We start from the raw sequence: 17,543 nt of genomic DNA, 5'->3' as shown, positions 1-17,543 counted from the left end.
CCCGGCGCGCGCGCTGAGAGATGAGTCCGATGCCCATAGAGAAAGACGGAGCATCGGACTCCCCATTCATTCTTTATGAGCGTCTGACTCTGCTGTCAGCGCGCGCGCCGGGCTTCGGGAGCTGATATCTCCGGGACCCGGCCGGCTCAGGAAGCGGGACCCGGCGGGATCACATAAGTATATGGGGGTCTAACAGGGGGTCGGGAGCCTGTCACCCCGGCACGGGGGGTGACAGGTGTCCTTTAACACAGTTTGTGTTGCTAGAGAAATGCAGCTCAATGTTTACTTTTCCTGATTCAGCACTTTTTTTTTTTTATATACAGTATATACCATATGTGGCCCTACAGTGCTATACAGGTCTCGCACACAAGCTTCAGACATGAAAGAGCACATGTAACACTTGGTGATTGCTTTTTATTTATCTATTTTTTTGTGAAGAAACAAAAAACTTTTTTTTTTTTTTTTTTTTTTTTACCAACCCCTTAAAAGGAGAAGTCCGGCCAAAATAATTTTTGATATGTTATTACTTATGGAAAGTTATATAAATTTCTAATGTACATTAATTATGGGAAATGCACATATAGGGCTATTTCCCTTAATTTAGCAGATCAGGAAGTGTTAGAATTCTCTCAGAAACAGTAACGTCACGACGAAAGGTGTAATTCCTATGGAGTGTCCAGCAGGGACACTGTAGAAGTCTATGGGACTTTATTGTTTCTATGGATTTCTATGTAAAGTAATGTAATGTAGTGTACAGTGCTTTATTGAATGTATACATCTATGGAATACTTTGGGGAGCAAGTGTCCTTGCTCCCCAAAGTATTGCATAAATGTATTCAATCAGTACATTAGGATATCACAGTAAGCCCGCCGATCCGCCGCAATCCCACCGATCCAGAATATATACACTGAACTACTGTTCCCATCATCTGCTCATAGTATGAGCAGGTGATGGGAGCAGTAGCTGGGTTATGGCTATCACTTGCCTGCCGCCGCTGATGCCACCGGGCGCAGGGGGGAGCCGCTCATCACACAGGAGCGCTCTTCCCCCCCTTCCTCCTTCCGGGATCCAGGGAACCTCCCCACTATCCCAGGGCTGACTCCCCGCCTGGCCGCCGCTCTCCTCCCACACATACCGGCTCCCGATGCATCCTGGCCAGCACGTGTGGGAGAGGACGGTCAGTGCGGACACCAGGATGCATCGGGAGACGGTATGTGTGGGGGGAGAGCGGCGGCCAGGCGGGGAGTCAGCCCTGGGATAGGGGGAAGGTTCCCCGGATCACGGAAGGAGGAGGAGGGAGCGCTCCTGTGTGATGAGCGTCTCCCACCTGCGCCCGACGGCAGCCAAGTGATAGCCATAACCCAGCTACTGCTCCCATCACCTGATCATACTATGAGCAGATGATGGGAGCAGTAGTTCAGTGTATATAGTCCGGATCGGCGTGCAGCGGATCGGTGGAAGTGTGGCAGATCGGCGGGCTTACTGTGATATCCTAATGTACTGATTGAACACATTTATGCAATACTTTGGGGAGCAAGGACACTTGCTCCCCAAAGTATTTCATAGATGTATTCATTCAATAAAGTACTGTACACTACATTACATTATTTTACATAGAAATCCATAGAAACAATAAAGTCCCATAGACTTCTACATATAGAGTGCCCCCTGCTGGACACTCCATAGGAATTACACCTTTCGTCGTGATGTCACTGTATCTGAGAGAATTCTAACACTTCCTGATCTACTAAATTAAGGGAAATAGCCCTATATGTGCATTTCCCATAATTAATGTACATTAGAAATTTATATAACTTTCCATAAGTAATAACATATCAAAAATTAATTTTGGCCGGACTTCTCCTTTAACCCCTAGACGACCCTGGACGTAGGGTTACGTCATGGAAGTCTGTCCCCAGACGACCCATGACGTAACCTTACGTCCTGGGTGTTTTTCCCGCTATGAAGCGCGCTCCGGAGCGGAGCGCGCTTCATAGCAGGTGGGGGCCGGCTGCAATCAGCAGCCGGGACCTCACCGGTAATGACACGCTGCAGGGATCGCGCTGCCGCGTGTCATTAACCCCTTAAACGCCGCGACCGCGGCGTTTAAGTGTAAGTGACAGGGGGAGTCCCCTGTCACTTACCAATCGGGACCCCCGCAGTGTGACTGCGGGGGTCCCGATCGTTGAAACGGACTGCCGGAGGTCTCTTACCTGCCTCCGTGCGGTCCGATCGGCGATCTGCTACACTGAGCCTGCACAGACAGGCTCAATGAGCAGATCGCCGATAACACTGATCAATGCTATGCCTATGGCATAGCATTCATCAGTGTAGAAATCTAAGTATTGTATGTACAAGTCCCCCAAAGGGACTTCAAAAGTGTAAAAAAAAAAAAGTTCAAAACACTAACACACTACCCCAAAACCCCTCCCCCAATAAAAGTCTAAATCACCCCCCTTTCCCATTATATAAATAAAACATATAAAAATGAATAAATAGATAAACATATAATATACCGTAGCGTGCGTAATTGTCCGATCTATTAAAATATAACAAGCGTCATTGTGACCGGTAAACGGCGTACACGAAAAGAGGGGAAAAAGTGCTCAGATTACCGATTTTATGTTACATTATATATTAAAAAAAATCAATAAAAAGTGATCAAAACGTCCAATCTTCACAAATATGGTATTAATAAAAACTAGAGATCATGGCGGAAAAAATGACACCCCATATAGCCCCGTAGGTAAAAAAATAAAACCGTTATAAGCGTCACAATAGGCCCATTTTATTAATATTTAATTGCCAAAAAAAAGGATTTCATAAAAAAAATATATAACATTAGAGAATCTGTGTAACCTGCATATGGTTGTGTTCGGACTGACCTATAGAATAATTGTATCATGTCGCTGTTACCATATAGTGCATTACGTAGACACAGAAACCCCCCAAACGTTACCATATTGCATTCTTTCTTACGATTTCACCTATTTATATCTTCATAAATAATATATTTGGGATTCCATCATACATGTTATGGTAAAATGAATGACGCCATTACAAAGTACAACTATTCCTGTAAAAAACAAGCACTTACATGGCCTGTAGATAGAAAACTGAGAGTGCTAGAGCTCTTAGTAGGGGAGGAGGGAAAAACGAAAGCACTAAGATCAAAATTTGCGCGGTCCACTGGGTCATTTTGGGCCTGGTCCTCAAAGGGTTAAAGGGGAACTATCAGCAGGTGAGAAAAATTGACAGGGAGCTGAGAATGAAGGTATGTCTATGACCATCATCGTTCGTGTCATTCCCGTGCTGTTAGTTGTGAAATCTTTGTGCCAGGTAAGCAGTTAGGAGCACTGGGGACAGGCTTCCAATCCAGCCCGCCCGTCCATTGATATTAACTAGAAGGAGCAGGCTGGTCAGGGGAAAGGCATAGCCCGGGGAGCTCGAGCTAATAGCTGGTAAAAGGGAACATATGAGCAGGTTAGAAGCATCTAACTTACCTATATGCACCTATAGGGCAAGGGGCACTGAAGGTGAAGGTTCATTATTAGCAGTTTATTTAATATTACATATATATATATATATAATATGAGGTGTTTTGGGAAACTTGGGGAGGGGCTACTCAGCACACCAATCCACCCTGTCCCTCCTGCACCCCACACCCTATAGAAGCATCTAACCTGCTGATAGCTTCTCTTTGAAGGAAACTCTGGAAAAAAAAAATCAAAATCAACTGGTATTAGAAAGTTATATAGGTTTGTAAATTACTCAAGTCTTCCATTACTTATCATCTGTTGTATGTCCTGCAGGAAGTGCTGAATTCTTTCCAGTCTGGCATGGTGCTCTCTGTTGTAATCTCTGTCTGTGACAGGAACTGTCAAGGGCAGTAGAGGGTTTCTGTGGGGATTTGCTGCTGCCCTGGACAGAGATGGCAGCAGATATGGGAAAGAATATACCACTTCATGTAGGACATTTAGTAGTTGATAAGTAATGGAAGACTTCCGATTTTTAAAAAGTAATTTACAAGTCTATATAACCTTCTGGTACCAGTCGAGTACCCCTTTAACAATTAGGTAATTTAAATGGCCTATATTAATGTTATCATTTATTAGCAGAGTTTGTTATTGATGCAATGATACAAAATATTTATGTATTTTTCACTTTACAAGACGCACTAAGGGTTTAGAGGGTGGGGAAATGGGAAAAGCTGTTTGATGCCTCACCACACAGTAAAGGGAGTTTGTCTCCATCAATTGTGTAATGTTTGTGATATTTAACTGCAGCTCAGTTGCCATTCAAGTAAATAGGAGCTCAGCTGCAGTTACAGCTGTAGAGTGCTATGGGTATAACGTATTAGGATGTTCTGGGAGCAGTGGTGCCAGTAAGTTAACCCTCAATAAGTTGTAAAAGGCTACCACTGCTTCCAGACCACAACTTGTGTTGGATAGAGGGTGGGGGTGGAAGGAGAGGACTCCACAGTGCTGTGCCACCATGGGCAGACATTTTAAGTTAAAAAAAACCAACAAAACAACAACTGCACAAATATGGGATAAACAAGGGTCAGCTGAAGCTGCTGCAGGGCATCCACTCACCCAGTACCATAATCTGTTGGCGGTTGCTGCTTCAGCTTACACTTGTATTCTTCTGAAAGTGCTGGAGGCAGGAGCGGCGGCTTTTTGAATTTGGTGCCGGTCGCAGAAGTACTTGAGGCTACTTGGGGCTCAGGCAGGTTGGCGACGGTGTCTCCACGCAGCGTGGAGCAGCAGCAATTAAATCTGGGTCAGCGGGCAGCGGCCAGTGCTGGAGGAGGTTTCTTGGGGTTGGAAGGTTGGAGCAGCTGCTTTTTTTTAACTTTGTGCTGGCTGCTGCCAGGTCAGCAAGCGACAGCGGCCGAACCCAGAGGCCGATCAGTGGCTGGCCAAGAGAAGGCTTCTCTGGACTGAAGCAGGCCAGCAGCACTGTCCCCCGCAAGAGGGATGAGGTGGCGAGTTTTTTTTTTTTTGTTTTGTTTTTTTTAAACTTTGTGCTGGCCACTGCCGGATCAACAGGAGGCTTACCGGGCTGGGGATGGCTAGTAGCGATGTCCCCAGTGGTGGAGTGAGGCAAGTGCGGCATGTCGGCAATTGGCACCAGCATGTTTTCTTTATAAGACACACAAGTTTTTCCCCTCACTATGGTGGGAAAAAAAATTGTGCCTTGTAAAGCAAAAAATACTGTACTTTTTTTTTCTAAAATTACCATTTATGATAAAGAAAGGGAAATCGTGTATTTTTATTTTCTTGTTGCCGCAGGTCCCACGGTAGATGGCATGAGCACTGCTCCTAAGCCTGTACCATCCAGTGGAAGTAACTGTACACCCATTTGAGTGACCATCCCGCTAAAATAGACAGTTACACCCATATGTGGGAAAGGGTTAAACTTAAAAAAAACAATGCAAAATTGTATGGTAAAAATGGATGCTGTTGTATGCCATCCTGCAGCATCAGTTTTCTATCGACTTACATTACTGAACACTACTTCTGAGATGGTCCTGTTTCGGCAGTGATAGCCTGCTCAGTCAGTGACCGCCACAGCAGGCTGTCACTGCCAAAGCTGAAAGTCTTTTTTTAGAATTTCTACATTTGGTGAGCTGTTAGCACCTGCAGCTGATCTGGACATGCTGGCAATAGGGGTGAGCTGAATCACCCATCCTTTCAGACCACCGCAAATGAAAGAGAAAAGGAAAATAAATCTATTTCTGTTACATGTAAATGAACGACTGCCAAACATTTGTTATTTGCTTTCTTATTTCCCAGGTTTGTAGTATTTTTTAGGTCTGTAATATTTGCTCCTAAGTATTAAACACCACTCTTGGGAACAGCTAAAGTCATTAGAAATATCAATACTCACAGTTGCATAAGATCACATAAATATTATTACATGCTATCATACATTTTTAATTATATTTTACCTATTTCACATTGTTCTTTGTTTTGCTGGAATACCAAGAGATCTCTAGCGTACACAGGATTACCCTCAGCTTCAAAGCAACTTGTTCCATTACGTTCGTGTGGTAAAGGCCTTCAAAGAAAGTGATATAGGTTTTTAACAGATTTAAAAAAAAAAAAAAAAAGATATTGGAAAAACTATTTAAAATAGAAAAAAAAAGTCTGCACAGCTCAAGGTTGTTAACATTTAGAGGGGTTATCCAGTTAGGTACAATACATGTTGAATCATCCCCCTTTCTGGAGACTAAGGGTCCTATTACACCAACAGATTATCTGACAGATTTTTTTGAGCCAAAGCCAGGAACAGACTATAAACAGGGAACAGATAATGAAGGAAAGACTGAGATTTCTCCTCTTTTCAAATCCATTCCTGGTTTTGGCTTAAACAAATCTGTCAGATAATCTGTTGGTGTAATAGGGCCCTAAGGGTACGTTCACACTTACCGGATCCGCAGTTGATTTCATTTAAATAACTGAACACAGCATCAAATCTGCACCATCAAATCTGCTGCGGATCTGCTGCAGATCTGCTGTGGATCCTGTAGGTGTGAACGCACCCTAAGGCTGCATTCACATGTCTTCAATTTTGCAGACTTTAAGGACGGGGAAGGCAAGTAATGGATTGGTTCCCCGGCATGATGTATCAATATGATGCTGGCAGCGGGGAAAGTAGTTACAGAGCCGCATGTCTCTTTCATTATAATGCCACGGCAATTCTCGCTGCCAGCATATCACTGACACATCATGCCGGACAAGGAACCAATCCATTATTTGCCTTCCACATCCGTAAGGTCCGCAAAATTGCAGACGTGTGAATTCAGCCTAACAAATTCATTCCATACTTGTCATTACCTTATCAGTCTCCTTCCCCTAGTTCTAAGCCTGTTGCTTTGTGCTGAAGACACAGAAAACTATGTGAGCTGTTCTCTGTATATCCCCCTTCCTTCCTAGACAGCTTATGTAAACAGACTCCTGGCAGGCTGATTCTGCACTTTGTAATGACGGGAGGATTAATATGAGGTAACGTTGCTTTTGACCTCATTGTGATTAACCCTCCCACAATGACAGAGTGCCGAATCGGCCAGGGAGGCTGTTTGTATGAGCCATCTCAGAAGGGAGGGGGAGGAAGGGGAGACAGAGAGCAACTAACACACAGTTTTCTGTGTCATCAGCACAAAGCAACAGACTCAGAACTGGGGGAGACTGGTAAAGTAATGACACAGTATGGAACAAATTGTTAGTCTCCAGGAAGGGGATGATTCCACATGTATTTTACCTAACTGGATAATCCCTTTAAAACAATATATCATAGTAGAAGGTGCACAGCAATACAAGAAACAAAAGTACTATGGCGTGTTTTAGGAAAACATAAAAAAAAAGGGTGTTGTCTATTTTTTTTGACCATGCAAGTGATTGGGAGTGTAAGTATGCATAACTCACAATAATTGAGCTCAACTGCAATACCAGGCACAGTCCTTTTATTTTCTCCTGCCCCCCCCTTATGTACATATTCATCACTGGAAACCATTCACACAAAATGCTGTACAGTTATGGCACAGGAGCTTGACCTACCGTGTATGAAAGCACATTAGGCAAGGTCTAATAAAATGGAAGTCAGTCTAAAAAGAAAACTGTATGACCAATAACCAGAAATGAAATGAACTATAAAATCATAATGCTACTTATCCCAACATTAAAAGAAAAAAAACTATGCCAGAAGAGAAAATAAGTAGTTCTTGGTCACCTTGCCCATCAAAAATTGGAATATGAAGTGATGCCACGTACCCTAAAGTGGTATAAAGCTAAATTCTAGATGATTCAGAGGAAAAAAAAAAAAAAGCCATCATGCAACTCAATTTTATTCTTACTTTCCCCAGCTTGGAAGACTTTTTCGATAAATTGAATCTAAAGGTAGGACTTGTTGCCGACCCTCTGTCTCATCATAAATTTGACGAGCAGCCTCAGTGGTCAGTGTCACCACGCAGTCCATATCACTAGCTAAGTGCCATGAAATTACAACTGCGACCTGTTCATCTTCAACATGGGCCAAGTGAGCAATCTAAAGAAATGGACATAAAACAAAAATGACTTCAATATATTTAAAGCAGTATTCTGAAGGAAAAAAATTGTTTCTAAATCAACTGGCGCAAGAAAAGTTATAAAAATTTGTTAATAACCTCCATTAAAATAAACAAATAAATCAAGACTTCCAACACTTATCAGCTGCTGTATAGTAGATAGTTGTGTAGTCCTTTCCAGTCTAACAGTGCTCCTTACTGTCACCTATGTGTTAAAGGAGTTATCCAGTGCTACGAAAACAGGGAGACTTTTGCCCCACTCTTGTCTCCAGTTCAGGTGCGGTTTGCAATTGAGTTCCTTTTACTTCAATGGAACCGTGTTTCAAACTCCACCCAGTCTGGAAGAGTGGGGCAAAAGTGGCCATGTTTTTGTAGCGCTGGATAACCCCTTTAACCCCTTAACGACTGCGGGCGTAAGTGTACGCCCCCAAAACCCGTGCCTTAACGCAAACGGGCAGACATTTACGCCCGCGGTTTCCCCGATCGCTGCATGTACACACGCAGCGATCGGGGAATATGGCCTGCTATAATGCATAGCAGGCCATCCCTGCTTGTCGGCACGGGGGGGTGATTAACCCCTCCCATGCTGACGATCGACGCTATTGGCTGATCAAATCAGATCAACCAATGGCGGCGATCTGCAGCTTTCCGGGTCATCAGTGACCCGATGGCCCGGAAAGCAATGGTGGTCGGTGCTGTCCAAGAACGGCACCGACCGCCATTATTGTTAAAAGTAATGGTGGCCACGGTGCCATGTCCCGATCACAGCGATATAAGTCCCCAAAAAGTGTTAAATACCTGCTGTGGACACCTCAGCTAGGTAGCTGAGGTGTCCAGAGCAGGTATTGACCCATACTCACCAGATCCAGCGTCCCGATCGCGTCCTCGTCTTCGTCTTTTTCTGGTGGTCCCCATCGGCAATCATCGGCTCCAGCGTCGTCAAACTTCGGCTTTTTCCGGAATTTGCGTTCTACTGCCCCCTAGCGGCTGATAAGTGTATATAATACACATATCAGTAGCTATAGGGTTGAAGAAAGTTTTTTTTTTTTTTTTCCCCCCCGCACCCTATCGCTATCGCACGTAAGTGCGCCGCTGATCAGCAACTCCTCCTTTTTGGCGTAGGGTGTTCTTTTCCTATATCCTACTGCCATGGTCTGCTTATAAGTGCCGCACATAAGTGCGGCATTTATCGGCAACTCCTTTTTTGGCGTAGGTTTTTTTTTATACTTAATGTTAAAAAAACATGTAAAAAACACCATTACACTACACGGAATAAAGTTTTACACTACACCACTACACATTTACATACCCCATATACCAATCCCCGTATAAAGATGGCCCCCAGGGTGTTTTCGGCGTCGGACGCATACGTTATTATTGCCTCCGACACTGAAACGGCCAGTGAGGATGAATGGGGGAGTCCTTCTTTCCCCCATTCATCCTCATTCTCCAGTGACGTGTCTGGGGGTAGCGTAGCGTACGCTGCCCCCCAGACACGTCTTTTCCGCCAGTACCATCCCAATAAGAGATGACGGTATGGTGTTAAATTCTACAAATTCTGTGAGAGTACCTCAGGGTACACTTACAGATTTAGGGTACGTGCACACTGCGGAATGGCGAAGGATAACCCTTTGTGCATTGCGCAGCTGGCACCCACCGGCAGACTGATGGAGGCGCGTGTCTCCACCCGTGTCATAGACTCCATTCTATGCACAGGCGAATTCCGTCGTCTATCCAAAGAATGAACACGTTCATTCTTTGGACAGAGGCCAGAATCCGCCCGTGCATAGAATGGAGTGTGACATAAGCGGGGACGCGTGCCTGCATCAGTCCGCCGGTGGGTGCCAGCTGCGGAATGCACAAAGGGTTATCCTTCGCCATTCCGTAGTGTGCACGTACCCTTAGAGTGTATGAAGGAAGGGACACCCGATTCCAGCCCCCAGATGCCCCCCTCCCATCCTCGGAGTTAGTGGGATAAAGGTTGCCACCTGTACGGGGATAACTTTTATACCAGCACCCCCTCTTCTGGTCCCTCGCTGCCCGAGCTACTGTAGCTTGCGGCACGATCCAAAAATATCAGAAGCAGTAATAGAGCCCTAATATTTAGCAGCCATGGAGTGGACCCAGCGCTTCTGTATATGAAGGACCCCGGATCGCATCGGGGCAACATTTTCCAGGTGACGTCCCCCACACTGGAAAACAGGAGACCCCAGAAGAAGTGCAGAGTGTGGGGGCTCAGGAAGGACACCATTTTCCAGTGTGACACCTGTCCTGATGACCCCGGCCTCTACATACTGGATCGCTTCAAGGCGCACCACACGTCATCGGAGTTCTACATTATCTAAATTCTGTCCCTTATTCCTATTTCAGGGGTCACGTTGATCCAGGGACTATTCTAATTGCCCTTATGGAGTAGGGAAGGAATTTTTTCCCTGTGATGAGGCTACTGTCGTCTGCCTTACGAGGGTTTTTTGCCTTCCTCTGGATCAACACAGGTTGAATTTGATGGACACCTGTCATTTCCAACCTTAAAAACTAATAATTGGCCTAATACCTCAAAATAAATTAAAATTGTCCCTTTTCCCCAGCTAAATAGGTATGGCCCCCATTCCCATTAGAGACTTGCCATGATGCAATTACAAAGCCTCTGTGCCGCCAGGACAGTAGAAACCCCCCACAAGTGTCCCCATTCTGGAAACGACACCCCATAAGGAATCTAACGAGGGGGGAAGCGGGGATATGGACCCCTGGTGACGGCCAGGGCCATTTTTTATTTTCACACCACATGTTCTACATATGTGCCTGTCACCAGTGGGGTCCATATGCTCATTGCACCCCTTGTTAGATTACTTATGGGATGTAGTTTCCAGAATGGGGTGACTTGTGGGGGGTTCCCACTGTCCTGGCAGCACAGGAGCTTTGTAATTGCGACATGGCCTCCATCTTCCATTCCAGCCTCTAAATGGCGCTCTGTCCCTTTGGCGGCTTGCCCTGTGCCCATATGGCACATTATGTCCACATGTGGGGTATTTTCGTACTCAGTGGAAATTACCCTACACGTTTTCATTTCCTTTTTTAACCCCTTGTGGAAATGGAAAAAATCAAGGCTAGACCAACATTTAGAATAAAAAACAAAATGTAAATTTTTATACTAAATCATTGATCTTGTCTTGATTTTTTCATTTTAAAAAAGGGGTTAAAAGACGGAAATACCCCACATGTGGACATAAAGCGCCATGCGGGTGTAGGGTAAGCCTCCAAAGGGAAGGAGCACCATTTGGTTTTTGGAGGCTGGATTTGGCTGGAATGGATTTCGAGGGGCCATGTTTCATTTAAAAGGCCTCTGTGTTGCCAAGACAGTCGAAACCCCCCACAAGTGACCCCATTATGGAAACTACACCCCTCAAGGAATGTAACAAGGGGTGTAGTGAGTATATGGACCCCACTGGTGACGGGCACAAATGTGGAACAATGTGGCGTGAAACTGAAATATTACATTTTTTACACTATAATGTTAGTCTAGCCTTGATTTTTTCATTTTCACAAAGGGTTAAAAGATAAAAAAACAAACACAAAATGTGTAGAGAAATTTCCCCTGAGTCCGTAAATACCCCACATGTGGACATAAAGCGCCATGTGGGTACAGGGCAAGGCTCCGAAGGTAAGGAGCGCCATTTGAATTTTGGAGGTTGGATTTGGCCAGAATGGATGATGAACGCCATGTCGCATTTACAGAGCCCTCGTGCTGCCAAAACACTGGAACCCCCCAAAAGTGACCCCATTCTGGAAACTTCACCCCTTAAGGAATCTAACAAGGCATGCAATGAGGATATGGACCCCTTTATGACGGGCACATTTGTGCTGTGAAAGTGAAAAAATGAAAATTTTCCCTTTCACGTCACATTGTTCCACATTTGTGTCCGTCACCAGTGGGGTCCATATGCTCAGTGCACCCCTTATTAGATTCCTTGAGGGGTGTAGTTTCGAGAATGGGGTCCCTTGTGGGGGGTTTCCAATGTTTTGGCAGCACGATCGCTTTGTAAATGCGACATGACCCTTGAAATCCTTTCCAGTGAAATTCAGCTTCCAAAACCCAATTGGCGCTCCTTCCCTTTGGAGGCTCGTCCTGCGCCCGCTTGGCACTTTATGTCCACATGTGGGGTATTTCCGTACTCGGGAGAAACTGCGCTACACGGTTTTTGGGTTTTTATTTCTTTTATCCCTTTGTGAAAATGAAAAATTGAAGGCTAGAACAACGTTTTAGTGTAAAAAATAATTTTTTCTTTTTTCACGCCACATTGTTCTGAAAATCTGTGAAGCACCTGTGGGGTCCAGATGCTCACCGCACCCCTTGTTACATTCCTTGAGGGGTGTAGTTTTCTAAATGGTGTCCCTTTAGGGGTGTTTTTTAGGTTTTGGCACCCCAGAGCCTCTGCCAACCTGAAGTGGTACAGTGAAAAATGACCAAATATAATGGAGGCGTTGAAATTCACTAGGCGCTCCTTTGTATCTGAGGCTTGTGGTTGCGTCAAATAGCGCAATAGGGCCACATATGGGGTATTTCTATAAACTGCAGAAACGGGGCGATCAATATTGGGGTGCATTTCTCTGGTAATAGGTTCATAATTATGAAAGATATTGGATTACATTAAAATCTCTGCACAGAAAATTAACATTTTCTAATTTCTTACACACTTAGCTTTTATTTCTGTGACTATCCTAAAGGGTTAAAAAACTTTCTGGATGTGCTTTTGCAGAGTTTGCGGGGGTGCAGTTTCTGAAATGGGGTGCTTTGTGGGGCTTTCTAACATACAGTCCCCTAAAATACACTTTAAACCTGAACAGGTCCCTAAAAATACCTGATTTTGAAATTTTACTGAAAATTTGGAAATTTGCTGCTAATATTTTAAGCTTTCTATTGTCTAAAAAAAATGAAAGATAGTTTAATAAATGCCGCCAACATAAAGTAGACATGTTGCTAATGCTATTTAATATATAATTTATGTGATATAACCATTTTCTGTTTAAGCAGAAAAGTTTCAAAGTTGGAAAAATGCATTTTTTCACAATTTTTCATGTTATTTTGTTTTTTTTTCATAAAGATTCGTTAAAAGTATCGACTCCAATTTACCAGAAATGTAAAGTACCATATGTCATGAGAAAACAATCTCAGAATCAGCCGGATAGGTAAAAGAATCCCAAAGTTATTAATGAATAAAGTGACACAGGTCATATTCATAAAATTTGCTCCGGTCCTTAAGGCCATTTTAGGCCTGGTCCTTAAGGGGTTAACAACTGTCCAGACAGCAAACCTCTCCTTTTCTAGACAGTCCCTGACATGAACAGAGGAGGCAGCAGGGAGCACAATGACAAACCATCTGGTTTTGCACATAGCAACCAATCACAGCACAGTTTACCAGAGCCTGGTGACATATAAAAAGTGAACTGTGATTGGTTACTATAAGTAGAACCAGACTGATAAATCTAGATCATTATGTTACATTTTCTCACACTGAAAAATCGCACAATTTGCTTTGGATACTTGTGAAAGTATTCTTATAGGTCTTTCTGATGGGTTTGTATCAAAAGCCAAAACCCGTATCAGACGAGTGTTATACAGCAATATTTTGGCGTTTGAATTGCACCTGACCTCGTTATACATTAGGTCTTTTCACCTGAACCTAAAATACCTCCTTCTTTTCTAGTGGATTTATAGAGAAAAATCCCATGACAAATGACATGAGTAGAGATGATTAAAATTCTGCATTTAGGGTACAAACACTCTTGGCGGATCCGCAGCGAGTCTCGCTGCGGATCCCTGCCCTGTGCACTGAATGGCAAACAAACTCGCAGCACATGCTGCTGCGAGTTTGTCCGCAGCCCGCCCCATAACCCCCGGCCACCGGAGCCTATACGTCACCGGGTCCCCGCTACGGCTTGCTTCGGGGCTCCCGGTGTCTTTATGTCCCGCTCAGCCAATCAATGCGCTGCGGCGGGGCAGCGCACTGATTGGCTCAGCAGAACCTGCCGGGAACCCCCGAAGCAAACCGGAGCGGAGACCAGGTGATGTATTCGCTCCAACCGATGGGGAGTTAACGGGGAGGGCTGCGAACAAACTCTGGAGTGCACAGGGCAGGGATCCCTAGAGTCTCGCAGCGAGAAACTCACTGCGGATCGGTCAAGTGTGTGTGTACCCTAAATGTTGCCTTCTTAACCCAGCAGGTTCAACATTAGAATAGAAAAATAACCAGGTCCAAATTGCATCAATTAAATACTGTGACTGATATACCCTTATTCCTTAAAAGATTATTTTAAATGACACTGTCACCCCCTTGCATTCTGACTTCTCTACACAGGTTTAAAGGGCAAATTTAGCAGTTTTCATACCTCATTTTACATCATACGTCACGGTGCTTATTCAAGTAAAAAGTGATCTTTAATCGTCTGCAGATTGTGCTAAGTGGGTGGGGCTTCACAGCAACTGCGCCATTAGTCCCGTCCACAGTGCCACCATAGGCCCCGCCCCTCATGATGTCATCGCCCCCTCACCGACCATTAGACCAGGCTGGCCTAAAGGTCTGGGGCCTATATGTCAATGACACCGTGGAGGGGAGGGGCCTACAGTGGCGCTGTGGGTGGGGCAAAGTGGTGCAGCTGCCATAAAGCCCTGCCCACTAAGCACAATCTGCAGATGATAAAAGATCACTTTTTACTTGAACAAGCACCATGACGTATGATGTAAAATAAAGTATGAAAACTGCAAAATTTACCCTTTATACCTGTGTAGAGAAGTCAGAATGCAAAAATGGGGTGATAGTGTCACTTTAAGACATGGTTTGTGCCAGTGGACTGGTGCCACTGGGGACAAAGAGTGATCCTGGAAACTATGGGGGAGATTTATCAAATATGGTGTAAAGTGAAACTGGCTCAGTTGCCCCTAGCAACCAATCAGATTCCACCTTTCATTTTCCAAATCGTCTGTGAGGAATGAAAGGTGGAATGTGATTGGTTGCTAGGGGCAATGGAACCAGTTTCACTTTACACCATGTTTGATAAATCTCCCCCTATAGGCATGTTGTATGGAAACAATTGGAGGGTTTTCAGAGATGTTATCCAGAAATGTCATAATGAAAAAGAAAACACCAGAATTGGTTCATGAAAGATTGGTCTGTCAGTCTATGATCAGCTTCTACCAGAAGGTCAGTTCTCCTTGCATCTTTTTTTTTTTTACAATTAAAGGAAATTGTCTGACTGGAAGCTGGGTCTCCTTTAAAGGGAACCAATCACCGGAAAAACGCATATAGAGCTTTTGAAATGTGCTGTTAGAGCACACAGCACACTTGCCACACGTGTTTCCATAGCCTCCGTGCCTTCCCCGTGTAAGCCGCAAAGTAACTTTATAAAACTGGCGCCCTGTATGCTAATTACCTGAGCTAGTCACCTGGGCGGTGTTCGGCTAGCAGGTAGTCACGGTCCCCTGGGCGTTCTACCGTTGTAATCACGCCCCTCTGGGCGTGATTCAAATGGCCGAGTAGCTGTGACATTCTGATGCCGGACGCCGCCGCACATGCGCAGTGCAGCCGCTTCCATTCCGGCGGTACTGCGCCTGTGCAGAATAGCCTCGAATAGCCTGTTAGCCGGAGTTTGAGGCTATTCTGCACAGGCGCAGTCCAACCGGAATGAAAGCGGCTGCACTGCGCATGTGCGGCGGCGTCCGGCATCAGTACGTAAGCGCGCCGACGTTGGGCACGGCGCGCTCCCGAGTGACGCCACAGCCACTCTGCCATTTGAATCACGCCCAGAGGGGCGTGATTACAGCGGAAGAACGCCCAGGGGACCGTGACTACCTGCTAGCCGAACACCGCCCAGGTGACTACCTCAGGTAATTAGCATACAGGGCGCCAGTTTTATAAAGTTACTTTGCGGCTTACACGGTGAAGGCACGGAGGCTATGGAAACACGTGTGGCAAGTGTGCTGTGTGCTCTAACAGCACATTTCAAAAGCTATATATGCGTTTTTCCAGTGATTGGTTCCCTTTAAGGTGTCAAAAGTGTAACCATCTCTCAGGAGAGAGTAGTCCCCAGGTTTGCCTCCTATTGCTCCATGACCTTAGAGTGGGGGCAGGGGTCAATTTCTGCCATGATGTTTCCAGGCGTACATCAAGGCCATGCCTCCTGTCCACCTCTTTGCACCAGACTGCTTGCCCACCAGGGGAGGGGGGCTTACGCATGGTGTTTGCAACAGGAAAGGCTAAAATCAGGGCATTTTCGTTGGCTTATGCCAGGTGTGCACAATAATAAATGTGCCCCCTGGTATTTATACTGCTTATCAGATATGAGACCTCTAGGCCTGTAACCTTACCTTTCCTAAGACATCCTTTCTACCTTTTGGAAAAGGAGGCAGGGAACATTTCCGTCTAGGTTGATTAAACAAAGTCTCTCTATCTGCAATTTTCTTGTTCATGAGGTTATTAATGTGTTCTATCTGCAAAAATAAAGAAAAAAGACACATTTACCAGTCATTTTAAACAGCTCTGCACACAACAATAGTACAAATGAATGGAAGAAACTCTGTAATAAATCTTATCAGAGAAAAATGTCTTCTCTTATTGCCATGTGCTTATTTTCACCCACATTGTCCTGCTAAAAAATCTGATTAAGCCCAGAGCTAAAATCACTGTTTAGATTGCTAAGGTACTGCTCTATTATGCCCTCCACGCTACAGCTGCTTCTGACAGTGCTACACACAGGTATGACAGCAGGATCCCGTTTTTGGAATGTATGTACTATGGGGGAGATTTATCAAACATGGTGTAAAGTGAAACTGGCTCAGTTGCCCCTAGCAACCAATCAGATTCCAGAAAGATCAAAAGAGTCTGTAAGGAATGAAAGGTGGAATCTGATTGGTTGCTAGGGGCAACTGAGCCAGTTTTACTTTACACCATGTTTGATAAATCTCCCCCTATATGTTTTCCATTACAGAGGCTAGTCCTCATATCCTCTGGCGCTAAGCTCAGTGAAAACAGACACTGTTGAATGACCACAAATGGCTTATACTGAAAAGTTAATGCATACAACAGTTATACTTTTAACCCTTTAAGGACATGGCCCATTTTCGTTTTTACGTTTTCGGTTTTTCCTCCTTGTGTTTAAAAGGTCATAGCACTTGCATTTTTCCACCTAGAAACCCACATGACCCCTTATTTTTTGCGTCACTAATTGTACTTTGCAATGACAAGCTGAATTTTTGCATAAAGTACACTGCGAAACCAGAAAAAAATTCTAAGTGTAGTGAAATTGAAAAAAAAAACGCATTTCTTTTATTTGGGGGAAATGTGTTTTTACGCCATTCGCCCTGGGGTAAAACTGACTTGTTATGCATGTTCCTCAAGTCGTTACGATTAAAACGATATATAACATGTATAACTTATATTGTATCTGATGGCCTGTAAAAAATTCAAACCGTTGTTAACC

At 44.5% G+C, this 17,543-nt stretch overlaps 1 protein-coding gene across 1 annotated transcript in view; it reads right to left on the bottom strand.

Moving 5' to 3' along the window:
* SMCHD1 (structural maintenance of chromosomes flexible hinge domain containing 1) overlaps positions 1 to 17,543 on the bottom strand; it is a 164,461-nt gene that overhangs the window by 26,393 nt on the left and 120,525 nt on the right. Inside the window, exons 41-43 of the mRNA XM_069957726.1 lie at positions 16,432 to 16,554; positions 7,860 to 8,050; positions 5,955 to 6,064 (exon numbers count right to left, since the gene is read on the bottom strand). Coding sequence (XP_069813827.1) covers positions 5,955 to 6,064; positions 7,860 to 8,050; positions 16,432 to 16,554 — 424 coding nt within the window. The remainder of the gene's footprint in view (positions 1 to 5,954; positions 6,065 to 7,859; positions 8,051 to 16,431; positions 16,555 to 17,543) is intronic.

The sequence above is a fragment of the Dendropsophus ebraccatus genome, chromosome 2 (assembly GCF_027789765.1).
Source record: "Dendropsophus ebraccatus isolate aDenEbr1 chromosome 2, aDenEbr1.pat, whole genome shotgun sequence".
In the NCBI taxonomy this organism is placed as follows: domain Eukaryota; kingdom Metazoa; phylum Chordata; class Amphibia; order Anura; family Hylidae; genus Dendropsophus; species Dendropsophus ebraccatus.
This window is presented reverse-complemented; position numbering and strand designations above follow the sequence as displayed.